The 17,844-nt window shown below is 39.5% G+C and overlaps 1 protein-coding gene across 2 annotated transcripts in view; it reads left to right on the forward strand.

The window, feature by feature from the left end:
• The window catches only part of CACNB2 (calcium voltage-gated channel auxiliary subunit beta 2), a 411,362-nt gene that overhangs the window by 354,368 nt on the left and 39,150 nt on the right, over positions 1 to 17,844 (forward strand). For both annotated transcript variants that reach the window (XM_064284899.1, XM_064284900.1), the window contains 3 exons: positions 8,811 to 8,933; positions 10,658 to 10,794; positions 16,651 to 16,727. In XM_064284899.1, the coding sequence (XP_064140969.1) occupies positions 8,811 to 8,933; positions 10,658 to 10,794; positions 16,651 to 16,727 (337 nt within the window). The remainder of the gene's footprint in view (positions 1 to 8,810; positions 8,934 to 10,657; positions 10,795 to 16,650; positions 16,728 to 17,844) is intronic.

Genomic DNA, 17,844 nt, shown 5'->3' on the forward strand with positions numbered 1-17,844 from the left:
ATCCAAAGTGACCAATTCTTCAGATGAGCAAAAGCAGAGGGTTGCAATATGTTTCCCCATATAACTGTCTTATTATACCAGTCTTATGTCACCTAGCATATTGATTCTACAACTTTCTACGCTCTCTTGTTTTCTGTATTCATAAATGTTGCCTTTATTTAATTTTGCATTTAAATAACCTCTTTAGGGTGATTGTAAGGGTTATTATTATTTACTTCCAAAAACATCTTCATGAGAGCTGATCTACTTTTTAATCTATTTAAAAAGAAAAAGGGAATATTCCGTGTATTTTTGCTTCATATGCAATTTTAAATTATATTGGGATTGTTAGCAGTTTCAAAAGATTTTAGCATGGTAAGACTTCAAATTCTGTTTTAAAACATTTACCCCTTTGCTTAATTTTGATTAGTATAGTTATTTTAAATTACATATACATACAAACACACTTACACTTAATATATGCATATTAATTATATAAAACAAAGTCCTGATGAGACCAACCTTAATTTAAAAATTCAATTTTTGCAGGCCCTGGAGCTGTGATAACAGCCTTCCATAGACTAGATGCTGAGTAAACACCTGTTACCGATGATTCTAGCAGAATCAAATCCTGAATTAATTCTTTTGACAGTTATTAATTTTTTTTTTTGTACTATGTTGGAGCCGATGGGTAATGGAAATGGTTCACTTGCTTGGCAACCAACCGAAAAGTTAAAAGCTTGAGTCCACCCAGAGGCACCTTGGAAGAAAGGCTTGGCCACGTAACTTCTCAGAAACTCAGCCACTGAAAACCTTGTGGAGCCCAGTTCTATTCTGACACATATGAGGCCACCATGAGTAAGAATCAGCTCAACTGCAGCTGGTTTTAAGGAGTCCCTGGGTGCCACAAACGGTTAAGCATTTGACTACTAACTGGAAGGTGGGTGGTTCAAATCCACCCAGAGGTGCCTCAGAAGAAAGCCTGGTGATCTGCTTCCAAAAGACCATAACCACTGAAAACCCTGTGGAGCATCGTTCTGCTCCTGATGCACTTCAGGTCACCATGAGTTAGATTTGACGCGATGGTATCTTTTTTTTTAGTACTGTGGTAACTGCTTGGAGGCTGGAATAAAAAATAAATAGGGCTGAAAAGGGCTGGAACTTAATGGAGAGCTCAGTCTGGAAGTCAATAAGAATGCTCCAAACGTATACAGAATATATTTGTATGTATACTCTAATATACGCTTCTATAAAATTGCTGTAGAAATTCAAAAGATGAGAAAGGTCATTTTAAAGCCACGATACTTTGGTGAGGAATTTTGTTTTTAACTTTATTGCAGTGTAATGATGCCCGTTATGCTCTAGTGTGACATTGCTAGCTCACTAGAAATTGAGGACCTTGACCCTCAAGTGGACCTTTAACACTGCCAGGCAATCCTACATTACTTCCCTAGTTCATTTGTCTTCCTCTCTCTTGGATGACCGTATCGCACACACATCCTCTCTCCTCAAGTCTCTAATACCTTCTTCCCCATCTTTACTCCCACATTCCTATTCCACTGAGAAACCGCAGCAGTTGGAAGGTGATTGCCTACTACCGCAGCCACTGGCCAAAAGCATCTACACTCAGACAGTCTGCCTTCCTGCTTGTTACTAGTTGCCATGCAGTGGACTCTGACTCACAGCGACCCCATGTGTGTCAGAGCAGAGTTGTGCTCCCTAAGGTTTTCAGTGGCTGATTTTTTGGAAGTAGATCACCCAGCCTTTCTTCCAGGGTCCCTGTGGGTGGACTTGGGCCTCCAAACTTTCAGTTAGCAACTGAGCACATGAACCGTTTGTACCACCCAGGAATTCCTCTTGCTTGGCACCAAAGTTGAACTCCTTGTTTCTGTAGGAGGCCAAATCCTCTACTTTACACTGGATCCTCGTCCCTCCCCTGCCTCAGCAGGGACATGGCTCTTCTTTGTTTTGTACTTTTTCATACGTGATCAGTCACCTTTTTGGTCTCCACTGGTTCATTCACATCAACACAGAAACAAGCAATTTTTTCTGCTATCTTAAAAAAAAAAAAAAGGATCTTGACGCACTTCCCCTGCCACCCATTGCCCTGTTTCTTTCTTTCCTTTGCAGCAAAATTTCCTGGAAGAATTGCGTATATCCACTGTGTCTAATTCCTCTCCTTTTATTTTCTCTTAAACAGCTCCAATCTGGCTATCACTCCAGTAAGCCATTGAATTGGCTTTTATAGAAGTCAACAGTGACCTCTAGGTTGCAAAATCCACGTCAGTGCTCAGCCCTTGTCTTACTTGGCCAATCAGCAGTGTTTGACACAGCTGATCGCTTCCTTGTCTTTGGAGCATCCTCTTTACTTGACTTCCTGAAAAGTGCAGTCTCAGCAGTCTGCCTTCTTTTCTGTTGATCATCCTTCTGAGTCCCTTTTGCCCGTGACAGTGCCCCCATGTACACGCATTTCCTCAGCCATCTCATCCAGACTCTTGGCCCTAAATGTCATCTACATTCCTGAGACTTACAAACTTATTTTCCTGAGCCCAGATCTCTCCCTCAGACTCCCAGAATGTGGGCACTTTTCCGAACTCTACTTGGATGTTTTATGCATACCTCAAATTTTTTCATCTTCAAAACTGAACTCTGACTGTTGTACATTACTTCTCTAGTTGATTTACTCTGTTGCCTCCTACCTACCTGTAGCCTTTTCATATCACTCAGTGGATACACCATCCTTCTAATTGCTTAGGCCCAAAACATTTGGCATCCTCCTTGGCTCTCTTTCTTTCCCACCTGCATCAAATCTGTCAACAAGTCCTGTTGGTTCTACTTTGAAAAATGTGTGGGAATTGGACCATTTTGTACTACCTCCATTGCTGCCATCCTGGTTTAACCACCACCCTCTCTCTACCTGGATTATTGTGTTAGTCTACAACTGGTGTCCTGGTTTCCCCAACCTGGTCCCCAAAGGCTTTTCAATATGGAAGCCACTATAGTTCTTTTAATATTTCAGAGCACATCACTTTTCTGCTGAAAACCCTCCAATCACTTCTCATCTCACTTAGAATAAAAGCCAGAAGTCTTAACTGTGACCTGCAAGCCACAGGTGACTTGACCGTTCTGATCTTATCATTTATTACTTTCCCTTTGTTCACTCCAGCCATTTTGACTTCCTTTTCTTCCCCAGACACACCTGGCTCACTCCCACTTTTGGGCCTCTGCAGTGGCTATTCCGTTTGTGTGGAGTTTGGATATCAAAATTCCCTGACCCCCTTCACATTTCTGTTCAGACTTTACCTTCTCTATGTAGGCTACCTGTACTCCCCATTTAAAATTGTACCTGCCCTGTGATCTTGCACCCTGGTTCTCCTTACCTTGTATTGATTTTTCCTTTTCCATAGTATTTGTCACCTTGGTGGTTTAGTGGTAGAATTTTTACCTTCCATGCAGAAGACATAGGTTCAAGTCCCAGCGAGTGTACCCTAACACAGCCACCACCACCTGTCTGTCAGTGAAGGCTTGTGTGTTGCTGTGATGCTGAACAGGTTCACCTGAGCTTTGTACTAAGTGGGACAAAGCCAGCCAATGAAAACTGTGTGGATTAAAACGGTCTGATTCATAACCAATCCTGGGAATGGTTAGGGACTGGGCAGCATTTCATTCTGTTGGACATGGGGCCAGGGGCTGACTGGCCAACAGCTAGTAACAGGAACATATAAGGTATTTTATTTATACAGGGTCATAGCGACCCTTTAGCACAGTGTAGAACTGCCCCATAGGGTTTCCAAGGAGCGGCTGGTGGATCCAAACTGCCAACTTCTAGGTTCACAGCTGAGCTCTTAACCATTACTCTACCAGGGCTCTGTTTATCTATTTTTTATTATCTTACTCCCTTCTAGAATGTAAGCTCCTAGAGGGCAGGAATCTTAGTTTCTATTGTTCACTGGTGTATTTCGTCTATAACAGTACCTGACACACGATTAATGAGTGAACGGATGGGTGGTTCACTGAGAATGCCAAGGAGGCTTTCCCGGACCACCCCATTTCCTGTTGCCTGCCCACCCTCCTCCACCTCCCCGCCCACCCTCCTCCCCCTCCCCACCCACCCTGCTCCCCCTCCCCGCCCACCCTCCTGCCCCACAGTTACTCTCTACTCTCATTAATCTCTTTATTTTATTCATTATTTGAAATGATCTTACTGATAGCAACTCCTCCACTAGAATATAATCTCTGTGAGGTCAGGGGCCTAAGATAGTAGGCATGTTAGTTACTTTTACATTACTTAATAAATATTAAATGAATCAGCTCTGGAGAGGAAATTTACATTTCTGGAATCAGTTAAATTGCATATTTAAATTTAATCTGATGACAAATTGTGATTGTTTGCTTACTCAGCCTGATTCAGTGTTCAGTCAGCAGAGTATATAATCAGTTGTTACTTTCTTTTTATCACCATGGTTTGATATGTTTTGCTACTAAAAGAATTCTCAGACTACCCTTGATGGCTTGTAATCAATTAACCAAAGATTTTTTTTTAAAGTTCAAAGATTGGCAAGACTCATGGCAGGATTTTCCAGAATATGTTACAGAATTTTTGTCTATATATGAGGATTAAAATAAAGTTAAAAAACTTTATTTGATCTGGAAAGATTCTTGATTATCACTGAAAGTAGAAAAATGATACTGAGAAGTTGTAACCAGAGATGGATAGCCGGGAACTAAAGTATTACCATGTGGTAATGAAACCAGGGGATCCTGATCTTATTCTCAAAAGTCAATGGCCATCTCTGCTTCCTGAGTGTTTCCTGTATTAGACTCGATGATATAGTCCTATTAAGGTATTTAAAATTGTGGAAGAGTTTAGTTTTGTAGGAAATTAGTGTATATTACAAGAAAGTAGATCAAAAGCTGATTAGACTTTTAATCTCTTTTCCATAGTCTCTTATATTAGGAATGTGGGTTATACTTTTTTTTTTCAATTTCCTTGAAAACTATTGAAAGTTGGGAGTAGTTAATGCTGAAGACAAATTTATCGGAGACATTGAAACATAAGCTATACGTTTTTCTATTAAATGATCAGCTATTGATGGTTTTCCATCATGAAGATGGAAAAAACATAACTTTGTTACTTAAAATGCATCTTTTGTGTTAAGAAATTAAAAAATTGATGCATAAAAATGTATGTAACTGTTAATCGTAATCAGAAATTTAATTTTATTCTTATTGAGTGAATTTTATTTTTATTTTTAATAGTACTTATTCTGTCGCTGGCATATTTTTAGTAAACTTAACTGTATATTTTGTTGTATGCATGAAAATTATTAGTTTCACTATTACTTCATTAAGTCAGTACGGAAAAAAGCCAGCAATAGTATCACCAAATTAATGATAATCTCTTTATTCTACTTTATGAACAAAGAGATTTTTTAAAGTTATTTATCCCTTACTTGATAATAACTGTTTTGTAACACATTAAAAAAAGCAAAAAAAACCTGTTGCTGTAGTCGATTCCAACTCTTAGCGACCCTATAGGACAGGCTCACACTTAGACCTGGTAATTCCTGAAAGGTTGTGAGAAAGTAAAAATCACTCCTTTTATAATCCTTTGGAGGCGTCCTGGTGGCACAGTGGTTAAGAGCTACAGCAAGCTACGGCTGCTAACCAAAAGGTCAGCAGTTCAAATCCACCAGCCGCTCCTTGGAAACCCTATGGGGCAGTTCTACTCTGTCCTATAGGGTCGCTGTGAGTCGAAATCGACTCAATGGCAATGGGTTTATAATCCTAAAATGCATCTCTGACTGTAGTCTGTGGGTTTCTACAGGCTGGCCTCTATGGAGCTAATACAGCTTAAGTCCTGTGGCCACAGAGCCGGCCTCAAACACTCCCCTGGACCCAGCCTGACTGGCATTCCTCATTCTAGACCCACTGCTTGAGCTAGGTAGAGCTGAAATGAGTTTAGGGAATCGAAAGTGAGATTGTCATTTGGCCCCTTTGGTTAGCATCCTGGCATCTTTCAAACTGATAAGCTCTCTTCTCCTGACTGTATCTCTGCCACCCCCTCCTTGCCCCACTTTAACTACTTTCCATTCTAATTGTAGAAATAGTGTCTCTGAAATAAAGATATTGATGCAGAGGACTCTGCTGTGCTTCTTTCCCACCTGTATATGCTGTAAAGGCAATTCCCACAGAAACCTCTGCATCTAAGGAGAGATTTTTGGTTATAGGTAAGCCAAGAAAGTAGGCACATTCTGTACTTGGCATCTTAATCTAAGAACATACAGTTATTATCTGTGGCCCCTAGAGTCATATCACCCCTTTGATTTCTTTTTCTTTTATTCAGTGCCTCCTCTAGAAAGATATTCAAATATTTGAAAAAGTGATTAGTATGTAAAAGACATGAGATTTTCTGTGGGGTCCTCTGTAGAGTTGCACATTTAAAGCTAATACCATCCACTGAAGAAAATATATATGCCGTGCTTAAATTTTCTGTATCCTCCAAGGAATAAAGGAAAGACCCTGAAGGAAATTAAACATTTTTTTTTAACAGAGGAAAAAAAAAGAAAAATTCTTGGACCTGTATTTTAGTGATCAGAAACTCTCCTGAAAATGGATGGCTCTACTCAGGGAAATGTTATTTCTAGCAGTAAAATCAAGTCTGTTTAAGACTACATCTAACTGAAAGGATATCATCATACAGTGCTACCACCACCCAGTCCTGTCGAGTCGATTCCGATTCATAGTGACGCTATAGGACAGAGTAGAACTGCCCCATAGAGTTTCCAAGGAGCGCCTGGTGGATTTGGACTGCCAACCTCTTGGTTAGCAGCCGTAGCCCTTAACCACTATGCCACCAGGGTTTCCCATACAGTGCTAGTAATTGTAAATAGTATATTTCATTTGGGCAGTAGTGTAGAATAAAATTTAAAAGATCTCGATAGAGAAGGCAGGAGGGGACAGGGAAGCTGGTAATGGGGAACCCAAGGTCGGGAAGGGGAAAGTGCTGACATGTCATGGGGTTGACAGCCAACATCACAAAACAATATGTGTATTAATTGTTTAATGAGAAACTTGTTTGCTCTGTAAACCTTCATCAAAAGTACAATTTAAAAAAAAAAAAAAGGTCCTGGTAAATCCTGGCTTGCTCATGTTGTCCTAAGGAAAGAATTCTAAATAGAAACAGACTTTTGCATGAAGACTTTGAAAGCAGAATATCATAGTGAATAAACTGTAAATATGCATGTCAAACAGTGATTACTGGTTGAAATAACTTTTTAACTTAAGATAAATTGTGGATAAAAATCATATTATCACAGAAGGATACTATATTACTAAGAAAACGGAATAAAATCACATATATTATGATGTTAGCTGTGGGAATTAAAATCACATGTTGAAAAAATCCAATTAAAAAATGGGAACACCATCATGCTGTCAAAGATTGTGTTTCAGGAACCAAGCTCTGGACAGCTTTTCTCTATACCTTTTTCTTAATTGTGTTAAATAAATATTTGCTGTTTCCTCGTTTTGTGACATCATGTTCATCATGTTGTGCAAACCTCACCACTCTTCATTTCCAAATTTCATCTCTACTTTTTTTTTTTTTTTTTTAAATTTTCCCTGTTTCCAATGGCCCTTGTATGATCAAACATTATAGTGGATACCAAGAAATGGTTTCAGATAGGTAATTCCAGCTTAACATATACTGTGTCTGTACCCAAATTTTTGTCCACCTCTCCCCATCTGCAAATTGTGGATGGATCTGAGTAACCTTGAGGCTGTTAGAGAGCAGTCAGGTAGTAAGGGTCAACTGTACAGAGCTTAGGAAATGAAGACTGGATCTTTCTATTCCAATTCCCTTGTCCTCCCTGACAAGGCCCGGTGAAGAGCTCGCTGAGTGAGGAGAAACTGCTCAGAAGGAATCTGTTGCCTGTAATGTGTAAGAAATACAAAGCCAGTTAGAATAATACCTCTTTTTCACTGTTTCTAAGTGTGCCTTTTTTTTTTTCACCTCGTGGATAAACAGGTATTGCCTAGATCAACCCAAAACCAAACCCGTTGCCATTGACTCGATTCCAACTCACAGGGACCCTATAGGATAGGGTAGAATTGCCCCACACAGTTTCCAAGGAGCGCCTTGGTTAGCAGCCGTAGCACTTAACCACTGCACCACCAGGGTTTCCGATGGCCTGAATAGAAGACAAAAATGTTTATCTGAAGTTTTGCAAAGCACCAGATCATGGATAGCTTAATTAGCGTTATCATGTTTGGAGGCTGAGTGAGCTCAAGAAGGAGAAATAATAGAATGAAAGGTCATTGCTTTCATATGTCACTGCAGCTGTGAATAATAGTTGCTAGTGTTGTAAGCTATATCCCCGGTTCTTTTTCCTCCAAAAAAGTTGTACCTTTTGAAATTTTGTCACTAATTGTTAATTAAAGTAGATGTTTGGGGGCAGGTGGTGCGGACTAAGCCTTTGCCACCGAAACAAAAGAGCTAGGCATTTTATTCAGGTTTGAGTTTTCTGATTTCCAGTGGCTACAGGGTGTGTTGTGCTGTAAACACACCTAAATTGCTTGTAGTGCTTTCAAAGAGAACAATGGCCTTTTTCTAGGAAGGAAATGGGTGGTCTGTAACTGAGAGCGGGAAGATTGAGCGGGAAGATTTTGTGTGTTCTGAATACTAATAAGCCGATTCATGATAAAGAACCAATGTGGAAAAAGCAACCATGACGACACTCATGCAGTGTATCTTTTTATTCTGGGGGGAAAAGGAGGGAACACTGTTATTTCTCCCCTTATTTTTGTCTCCCTTCTTTTTCCCTCTGTAGACAAAGCCCGTTGCATTTGCAGTTCGAACAAACGTCAGCTACAGTGCAGCCCACGAAGATGACGTTCCAGTGCCAGGCATGGCCATCTCATTCGAAGCAAAAGATTTTCTGCATGTTAAGGAAGTAAGGAAGATAGTTTCAGTTTCTGCCTGCCTGACTTTTCACCTTGACACATCATTTTGTATTTCTCATTGCTGTGAACTAGCCTTGTGTGTAGCTGTAAGTTATACAACATACAGTCTAAACCGATGGCTCTCAACCTTTTCAAATATAAATATACCTCCTTAAAGTCAAAAGGAGCTACACGCCTCCTGCAATAACTTCAGGGCTCCCCTGGGCTCTCTGGCCCAGAAATTGGGAACGACTAGACCAGATGATCCTTTTTTATGCCTAACCTGTGCTTTTTCTGTTACTGTTTGACCTTGATTATTTATAGTTTTTTCTCACGTCTGAAGTGTAACCATGTGGGATGGGTTTAATAATAATATCTAGAATTCATGACCTCTCTTTTTTGCTGACAACTTATAACCTCAGACCACCGTGCCCTTTCTCCTTCTTAGATGAGAGATTTCTGCATAGGAAAAGGGACTGCTAGGAGTTGGAGCCAACAAGGCCAGAAACAGATAATCAGGAAAATTCCTTCTCCTCCTTGCCAAAAGTCTCCACCTTTCTGTTAACAATGACTTAGTCTGTAAATTGGAAAAACTCACCCTTCATTAAGGTTTGTTTTGAGTCAACATTTATCAAAGGCCTGTTGTGCAGAACGCCGTACTAAATGACCAGAAACTCACCCCTCCGCCCCATAGTGTTCTCCGTGGGTGAGTACGAGGCTTCCTTGGATCTGGAGGAATTTCCAGTTGGAGCACTTCCATCTAGGGGGTGATATCTCTGGGGAGCATGTGTAAATGTAACCGCTCACTGCACCAAAGACTGTGAGCGCAGTCTGTGGTGACTGCCAAATAGAAGAGCCTAGAGAATTTTAGAGCCTGCCATTTCGTTAACTTTTAGAAAGAGGTGCAAAACATTTCTTGGAAAGGAAAGATAGAAAAAGGTTTCAGAAGTGATGGCCTGCCCAGAATCTCAGTTTATACTGGGGAGTTAGATGAATCATAGGGCCTCTTTCCTCCAATGGCTGGTGCTTGGAGAAGGATCTCTTTCTACCATGGAAAGAACAGAAAAACAGAATGGAGACTCTGTTTTGAAGTATTTGAGAGCAGACTTGAAAAACACTGTTTGGTTGCAGAAAATCAGATTATATAGATTGAGGATAAATATTCCCTCCACAAGACATACATTGTGAAAATCAACATAAGTAGGGAAGTAAACTGTGAAGACTGTATCGTGATAATTATAAAACTGCACAGAGGTCAATTTTGTTCTGACACAAAATATTTCTCTTAGATTTCAATATATACCTCTGACTTTTACTACTTCTAATTAATCTGACTGTATAAGAGGAAGAGCTCTGTAATGCTTCCCGGTTCTTAATTATCTCAAGCTAGGAAAGGTTATTAATCTTTGAACTAGGAGAGCTTACCCTACTCGTGGTGACAGCAGCAGCTGAAGTGGGACTCAGGCTGGTACTAAGTAAGGCAGCATGATGAAGGAAAGGGAAGAGTAAAGCCTCCAGTGGATTGCTGAGCACACTAAAAATACTTCGCTCTTGAATGCTAAACCCATGAACCTCATGGTTTCTTGAGTTGTGATATTTCAGACAGAGTTAATTGTGATTGTCATAATACTTCCCTCCACTGAAAATAGGTTATATAGAAGAAAATTTAAGAAAGGATTATTTTGAAGAATTGAAGTTCTGTATGCAGATTTTAATAATGTTGTTTTGTGTCCAGAAATTTAACAATGACTGGTGGATAGGACGATTGGTTAAAGAAGGTTGTGAAATCGGATTCATTCCAAGCCCAGTCAAACTAGAAAACATGAGGCTTCAGCATGAACAGAGAGCCAAGCAAGGGAAATTTTACTCCAGGTATGAGAAAAATATCAAGTGTTTGCGTAAAAATTCAGATTATGCCATTTGTTCACGTACTGTGGTTGGTTGTATTCTCCAATCTTCATCATGCGTTTAAAAGTAGACTAGTGATACAGTTTACTGATAGCATCACATGCCCTGCCTTTTAAAAACATCATCTCAGAGTCTGATTTTCATCCTGTTTTAGAGACAATCAAGTTAATTATCATCAGTAAAAACAGATAAGGTCATAGAAGGAGTGCTGGTGGTGCAGCAGTTAAGTGCTCAGCAGCTAAGCCACAGTTGGCAGTTCGAACCCACCTGTCAGCTCCATGAGAGAAACCTAGCAATCTGCTTCTGTAGAGATTACAGCCTAGAAATCACTAAGGAGGGTTCTACTCTGCAACACACAGGGTTACTGTGAGTCAAAAATCAGCTTGACAGCACCTAACGACAAGGTCATGGAGTATTAAATTCAGAACTCAGTGCAGAAGAGATCCCGAGGTCCTTATTTCTTACTGAAAATACTCTGGCCCTGAGCAGCCATGGAATTGAATCCTGGTGTCCGAGCTGCCTGGCAAGGCGTGGAAGAATTTTTGAGATGACAACCAAAAATATCATTGGCAAATAGCAGCTCTTGTCAGTTAGTTTCATTTTCACCTGAGAAACTCAAATTTTTGTTCTACCTACTGTCGAACATTAAAAGGGAAACTTAAATATGAAACGATTAAAATTGCCCTTGCAGATAGCAGTTGGATGAGTTATGTAATAGCCTGGGGCTGAATAACCCTTCCTAGGATTATGAGTCGGAATCAACTCAACGGCAATGGCACTGGGTTAGGATTCTTGAGGTTGTTTGCTCTACACTAAAAGAATCAGGAGAAGGACTACTCATACATAGGCCAGTTGCTGTAGAGTCAGTTCCAACTCATGGCAACCCCATGTGTGTCAGAGTAGAACTTTGCTCCATAGGGTTTTCAGTGACTGATCTTTCAGAAATAGATTGCCAAGCCTGCCTTCCGAGGCTCCTTTGGGTGGAACCACCAGGCTTTCAGTTATCAGATGAGCTTCTTAACCATTTGCACCATCCAGGGACTCCCACTCATACATGTAGTGAATTTTAAATTGAACCTGTGCGGACAAGTTCATGGACATGGTATACCTCTCCCTATGTGAAAGGATGTGCTATGGGCAAGTCTTTAATGTATCTAGGGTTCTCTTTTCTATTGTATCCATTTATATAATGATGTAAATTCCTTTGTCAGTCATAATATATTGTTAGCAAGCATGTTTTTCAGGTGTCAGCAAATGAGTGAAATAGAATATGCTTTTTGGTTTGGAATATCTATCTCTGTTAACTAGCATTCTACAACCATCAAGATCTTTTACTTCACATGGATTCCTCCATGTTTTGAGACTTCTACCCCCTATTTGAATTTATTAATCCTTGGGTTATTCAGGGTTATCAGATTGTGGGGTGCTTTTAGTCATGTAAAAGTAGAGGTATGTAGATAAAAACAACATGAGCATTTTACCTGCAAAATGTTGAAGACCTGATAATATTCTTTCAATCCCTAGTGTGCTACTTAGCTTTGTTGTAGAAAATTTCATTTTCAAGGATTATAGATGTGGTGCGTCCATGAGGTAGGATACAGTTTGTTGAGATGGGAAGCATTTTGTTTTTAGTTTGTTAAAGATAATTCCACATTTTTTGGGGTTTTCCAGTTGATCCATTTGAGAAAAGGGTCCCATGGTCAGTGAAGTTCAGGACCGTAGTAGGTAATAGAAAGTTATTTTAGGGTTTTTCAGAGCCTTTAATATGTTAACATGCACTGTGAATCTGGGTGGAGGGATGGGGCTGCTTTTCATCCATTTACTAAAATAATTTTATCATAAAAACTTTTATTGTTTTATGTCTTAGGAATGGCATTCTGTAGAATGCATTTTGGAAAATTTGTGATAGATTTTTGCAGATAGAGTTGTTTACCTTTGTTCGCTGCTTCATCTACAAACTGAGAAATGAAAACTACTCCATAAAGAGTAGGAACGGGGCAGAAGTCTTTGCCAGAACTCTTAGGGAGACAGGTTCTCTTCTTCCTCCTATCGCTGGTCCAGCATTAGTGCCCACCTCAGCTTTATAATAACTCTAGGGAAACGGTTGTTGTTGTTTGGTGCTGTCAAGTCGTTTCCAACTCATAGCGAACCTGTGTGCCACAGAATGAAACACTGCCTGGTCCTACACCACGTTCACAGTAGTTGTTATGCTTGAGCCCGTTGTTGCAGCCACTGTGTCAGTACATCTCATTGAGGGTCTTCCTCTTTTCCGTGGACCCTGTACTCTGCCAAGCATGATGTCCTTCTCCAGGAACTGATCCCTCCTGATAACATGTACAAAGCATGTAAGACGCAGTCTCACCATCCTTGCTTCTAAGGAGCATTCTGGCTATAGTTCTTCCAAGACAGATTTATCTGTTCTTTTGGCAGTCCATGGTATATTCAATATTCTTTGCCAGCATCACAATTCAAAGGCTTCAATTCTTCTTTGGTCTTCCTTATTTGTTGTCCAGCTTTCGCATGCGTATGAGGCAATTGAAAATACCATGGCTTGGGTCAGGCGCACCTTAGTCTTCAAGGTGACATCTTTGCTTTTCAACCCTTTAAAGAGATCCTTTGCAGCAGATTTGCCCAGTGCAATGTGTCTTCTGATATCTTAACTGCTGCTTCTGTGGGTGTTGATTGTGGATCCAAGTAAAATGAAATCCTTGACAACTTCAATCTTTTTTCCATTTATCATGATATTGCTTATTGGTCCAGTTATGAGGATTTTTGTTTTCTTTATATCAAGGTGTAATCCATAGTGAAGGCTGTGGTCTTTGATCTTCATCAGTAAATGTTTCAAATCCTCTTCCCTTTCAGCAAGCAAGGTTGTGTCATCTGCATAATGCAGGTTGTTAATGAGTCTTCCTCCAATCCTGATCCCCAATTCTTCTTCATATAGTCCAGCTTCTCTGATTATTTGCTCAGCATACAGACTGAATAGGTATGGTGAAAGGATACAACCCTGATGCACACCTTTCCCGACTTTAAACCATGCAGTATCCCCTTGTTCTGTCTGAACAACTGCCTCTTGATCTATGTACAGTTTTCTCATGAGCACAATTAAGTGTTCTGGAATTCCCATTCTTCATAATGTTGTCCATAATTTGTTATGATTCACGCAGTCGAATGCCTTTGCGTAGTCAATAAAACACAGGTAAACATCCTTCTGGTATTCTCTGCTTTCAGCCAGGATCCATCTGACATCAGCAATGATATCCCTGCTTCCACGTCCTCTTCTGAACCTGGCCTAAATTTTTGGCAGTTTCCTGTCGATATACTGCTGCAGCCTTTTTGAATGATCTTCAGCAAAATTTTGCTTGCATGTGATGTTAATGATATTGTTCGATAATTTCCGTATTTGGCTGGATCGCCTTTCTTGGGAATAGGTGCAAATATGGATCTCTTCCAGTTGGTTGGCCGGGTAGCTGTCTTCCAAATTTCTTAGCATAGACGAGCGAGCATCTCCAGAGCTGCATCCATTTGTTGAAACATTTCAATTAATATTCTGTTAATTCCTGGAGCCTTGTTTTTCACCAGTGTCTTCAGTGCAGCTTGGACTTCTTCCTTTAGTACCATCAGTTCCTGATCATATACTACCTCTTGAAATGGCTGAATGTCAACCTGTTCTTTTTGGTATAATGACTCTATGTATTCCTTCCATCTTCTTTTGATGCTTCCCGGGTCATTTAATATTTTCCCCATAGAATCCTTCAGTATTGCAACTAGAAGCTTGAATTTTTTCTTCAGTTCTTTCAGTTTGAGAAATGCCAAGTGTCTTCTTCCCTTTTGGTTTTCTATCTTCAGGCCTTTGCACATGTCATTGTAATACTTTGTCTTCTCGAGCCGCCCTTTGAAATCTTGTGCTCAGCTCTTTTACTTCATCATTTCTTCCTTTTGCTTTAGCTGCTCGATGTTCAAGAGCAAGTTTCAGAGTCTCTTCTGATATCCATTTTGGTCTTTTCTTTCTTTGCTGTCTGTTTAATGACCTCTTGCTTTCTTCATGTGTGATGTCCTTGATGTCACTGCACAATTCATCTGGTCTTCAATCATTAGTGTTCACCTCATCAAATCTATTCTTGAGATGATCTCTAAGTTCAGGTGGGATATGCTCATGGTTGTACTTTGGCTCTTTTGGACTTGTTCTAATTTTCTTCATTGTCAACTTGAACTTGTATATGAGCAATCGAGGGTCTGTTCCACAGTCAGCCCCTGGCCTTTTTCTGACTGATAATATTGAGGTTTTCCATTGTCTCTTTTCACAGATGTAGTTGATTTGATTCCTCTTCACAGAGGAAATGGGCTAGGAGAAGTTAAGGAAATTGATCCAGGTCACACAGCTTGTAAATGGTAGAACCAGGATTAAAACCTGATCAGTCTAATGGTAGACTGACCTCAGATGGGCTACCATGCTAGTCTGCAAATCATGGAGCACAGGGCCCCCACAGAGTAAGCACAGAACTGATTGGTATTAGTATTGTCCTTTGCTATTATGTATTAAAATAAGAAATGCAATACCAAAATGAATATATGTATTATGTTACATATATTCATTTTGGTATTGCATTTCTTTCTTAAAGGGCTACAAATTATTCATATTGTGCAGTGTGACATTTTGTAAGTTACTCTAGGGAACTGAGTTACCTTTTCCTATAACATATCCTTTTTTCCTTTGATTTTCTTTTGTTCTATCTCTTTACCCAAGCTTTTTGCTGTAGTATGTGAAAATGTTTTTACTTGCTTGCAGATGTTTTTGTTTGTCTCTTAGCGTTTTAAATGTAGGTTTATGTTGAGGACATAACCAGAACTTGGCAGTCTTATGGTTTTTTAAAAACTCTGATACATACATTATAAAAATTTACAGAAATCAAAGGCGATAGAAGTGGGGCACTGTTCAGTAACTTGGCATTTTTATAGAATTAAAAGTTAAGGACAAATTTGTACCCTGAACATTTGGACTATTTGCAATAATTGTCACAATTCATAAATATTTTGAATGTAATCTTTATGATAGCAAATCTCCAGGTCTTTTTTCTGTGGAGCTGCTCCATGGGTTCAAACCACCAACCTTTTGTTTAGCAGCGAAGTGTGCCACCAGGGCTCCTGCTTTCAATCCTAGCACACTTTAAAAAAAAAAAAAAAAAAAAAGCTAATGCAGAGGTGCAGTAACCAAATAAGAAGGAAACGTTCAGTTTTGGTGTTAGCCTTTAAGTTGTATACATTGCCTCTGAGGGCCTCTAAAATAAAAAGCAAAGAAGATCACTGCTCTTTAGCTATCTGTGACCCTGGCAGAGAATTTGAAGGCTGCAGAGATTACCCTTTTTTTTTTTTTTTTTTTCTTAGAGATTACCCTAGATCCCTTCCATTTTCCCTAGGCCTTTTAAAATTAAACCTTGAATTTGAAAACTAAGACCATCACATGGCTGTTTAAAGTACTCCAGAAATCGCCATTGGAAAATTACTGTTTGCCCTTTTGTAGGAAAGACAGAGCGGAGCCCTGGTGGCGCAGTGGTGAAGAGGTCTGCTGCTAACCAAAGGTCAGCAGTTGGAATCCACCTGCCACTCCTTGGAAACCCTATGGGGCAGTTCTACTCTGTACTGTAGGGTTGCTGTAAGTCAGAATCAACTTGATGTAATGGGTTTGGTTTTTGGTTTTAGGAAAGACAGTTTTTTTAGTTCAATAAAGACAAACTGAATAGTCAGGTTTATTGAGCAAGAGATATATTTTAAGATCTAAAATAAGTGTCAGATTTAATGTAAATTTTTGCTTTACTCTAGTAAATCAGGAGGAAATTCATTATCCAGTTTGGGTGACATAGTACCTAGTTCCAGAAAATCTACACCTCCATCATCTGGTAAGTAGGTGATAAGTGCTGAACAGTACATACTGCCTTTCACGCTTTCTTTGGCCTTCACTAGTTTTGTGAATTGACATACACTGAATCATGATATTGGGATGGTACCCTATAAATGTTAAAAGGGATCAGAAATAAGAGTACCCATATGGAGTTAGGAATAATATGGGGAAATTTTTCTCTGGCCTTGTCAAAAGGGTAGTCTATTGATGTGTTTGCTTTAAGTTGCTGTAGATAGATGACCAACGTGATGAACATATTTAACTTTTTATCCCTCTGCCCACCCTGATGCCCAGCACATTCTTACGGGCAGTAAATGGATGAATGTCCACTCACAACTACAGTGCAATGTGAGATACAGCTTTCAAATATTAAATAAAAAGAGAACAGTAACTACTGTTCTCTTTTCAAAGTAGTAGGTTCATTCTCAGGGTGGGTAAATAAAAAAAATAAAGGATACCCAGTTAAATTTTAATTCCAGATAAACCATGAAAAAATTTTTAGTCTAAGTAAATATTGCACGGGATATACTTGCACTAAAAAAAAAAAAAAATTATGAGACATACCAAAAAAATTATTTTTTGTTTATCTGAAATTCAAATTTAACTGAAGTTTTATTTGTTAAGTCTGGCAACCCTTTCATTGTGTGTAGAACCTGTACCTCTACATCAATAGAATGAGACCAGTTGGTTGGATTGCATGAAAGCCAGTGATCAGTATCTTAGTGGGCTAAGACATGTAGCTGGGAGTCAGAGTGAGATTATAGGGGATTTATCAGTGGAGCTTCTGGGCAAAATGATTCTGTGTGTGATTTATAAGAATTTGGAAGTGGGAAGAGGTCAAAACATAAAGAATTATGTATCTGTGGAGAAATTCAGAAACCAGTTGCACTGTGATTAGTGTGTATTAAGAACATGATTTCCCAGTTACTAGAGATCCCATCTCATTCCTGAGCATTGGCAGCTTTTAGAGACCAAATCAAGGGCTTCTTAACAAAAACTAGAGCAATTTTTAAGTGAGCAAAATATAAGCACCTAAGAAACACAGGCAGTCCTTGAGATACTAATGAGATGCTTTCCTGACTGTGCCTTTAAGTCAAATTTTCAGTCAGTAACTT

This window comes from Loxodonta africana, chromosome 4 (assembly GCF_030014295.1).
Source record: "Loxodonta africana isolate mLoxAfr1 chromosome 4, mLoxAfr1.hap2, whole genome shotgun sequence".
NCBI classification, from domain to species: Eukaryota; Metazoa; Chordata; class Mammalia; order Proboscidea; family Elephantidae; genus Loxodonta; species Loxodonta africana.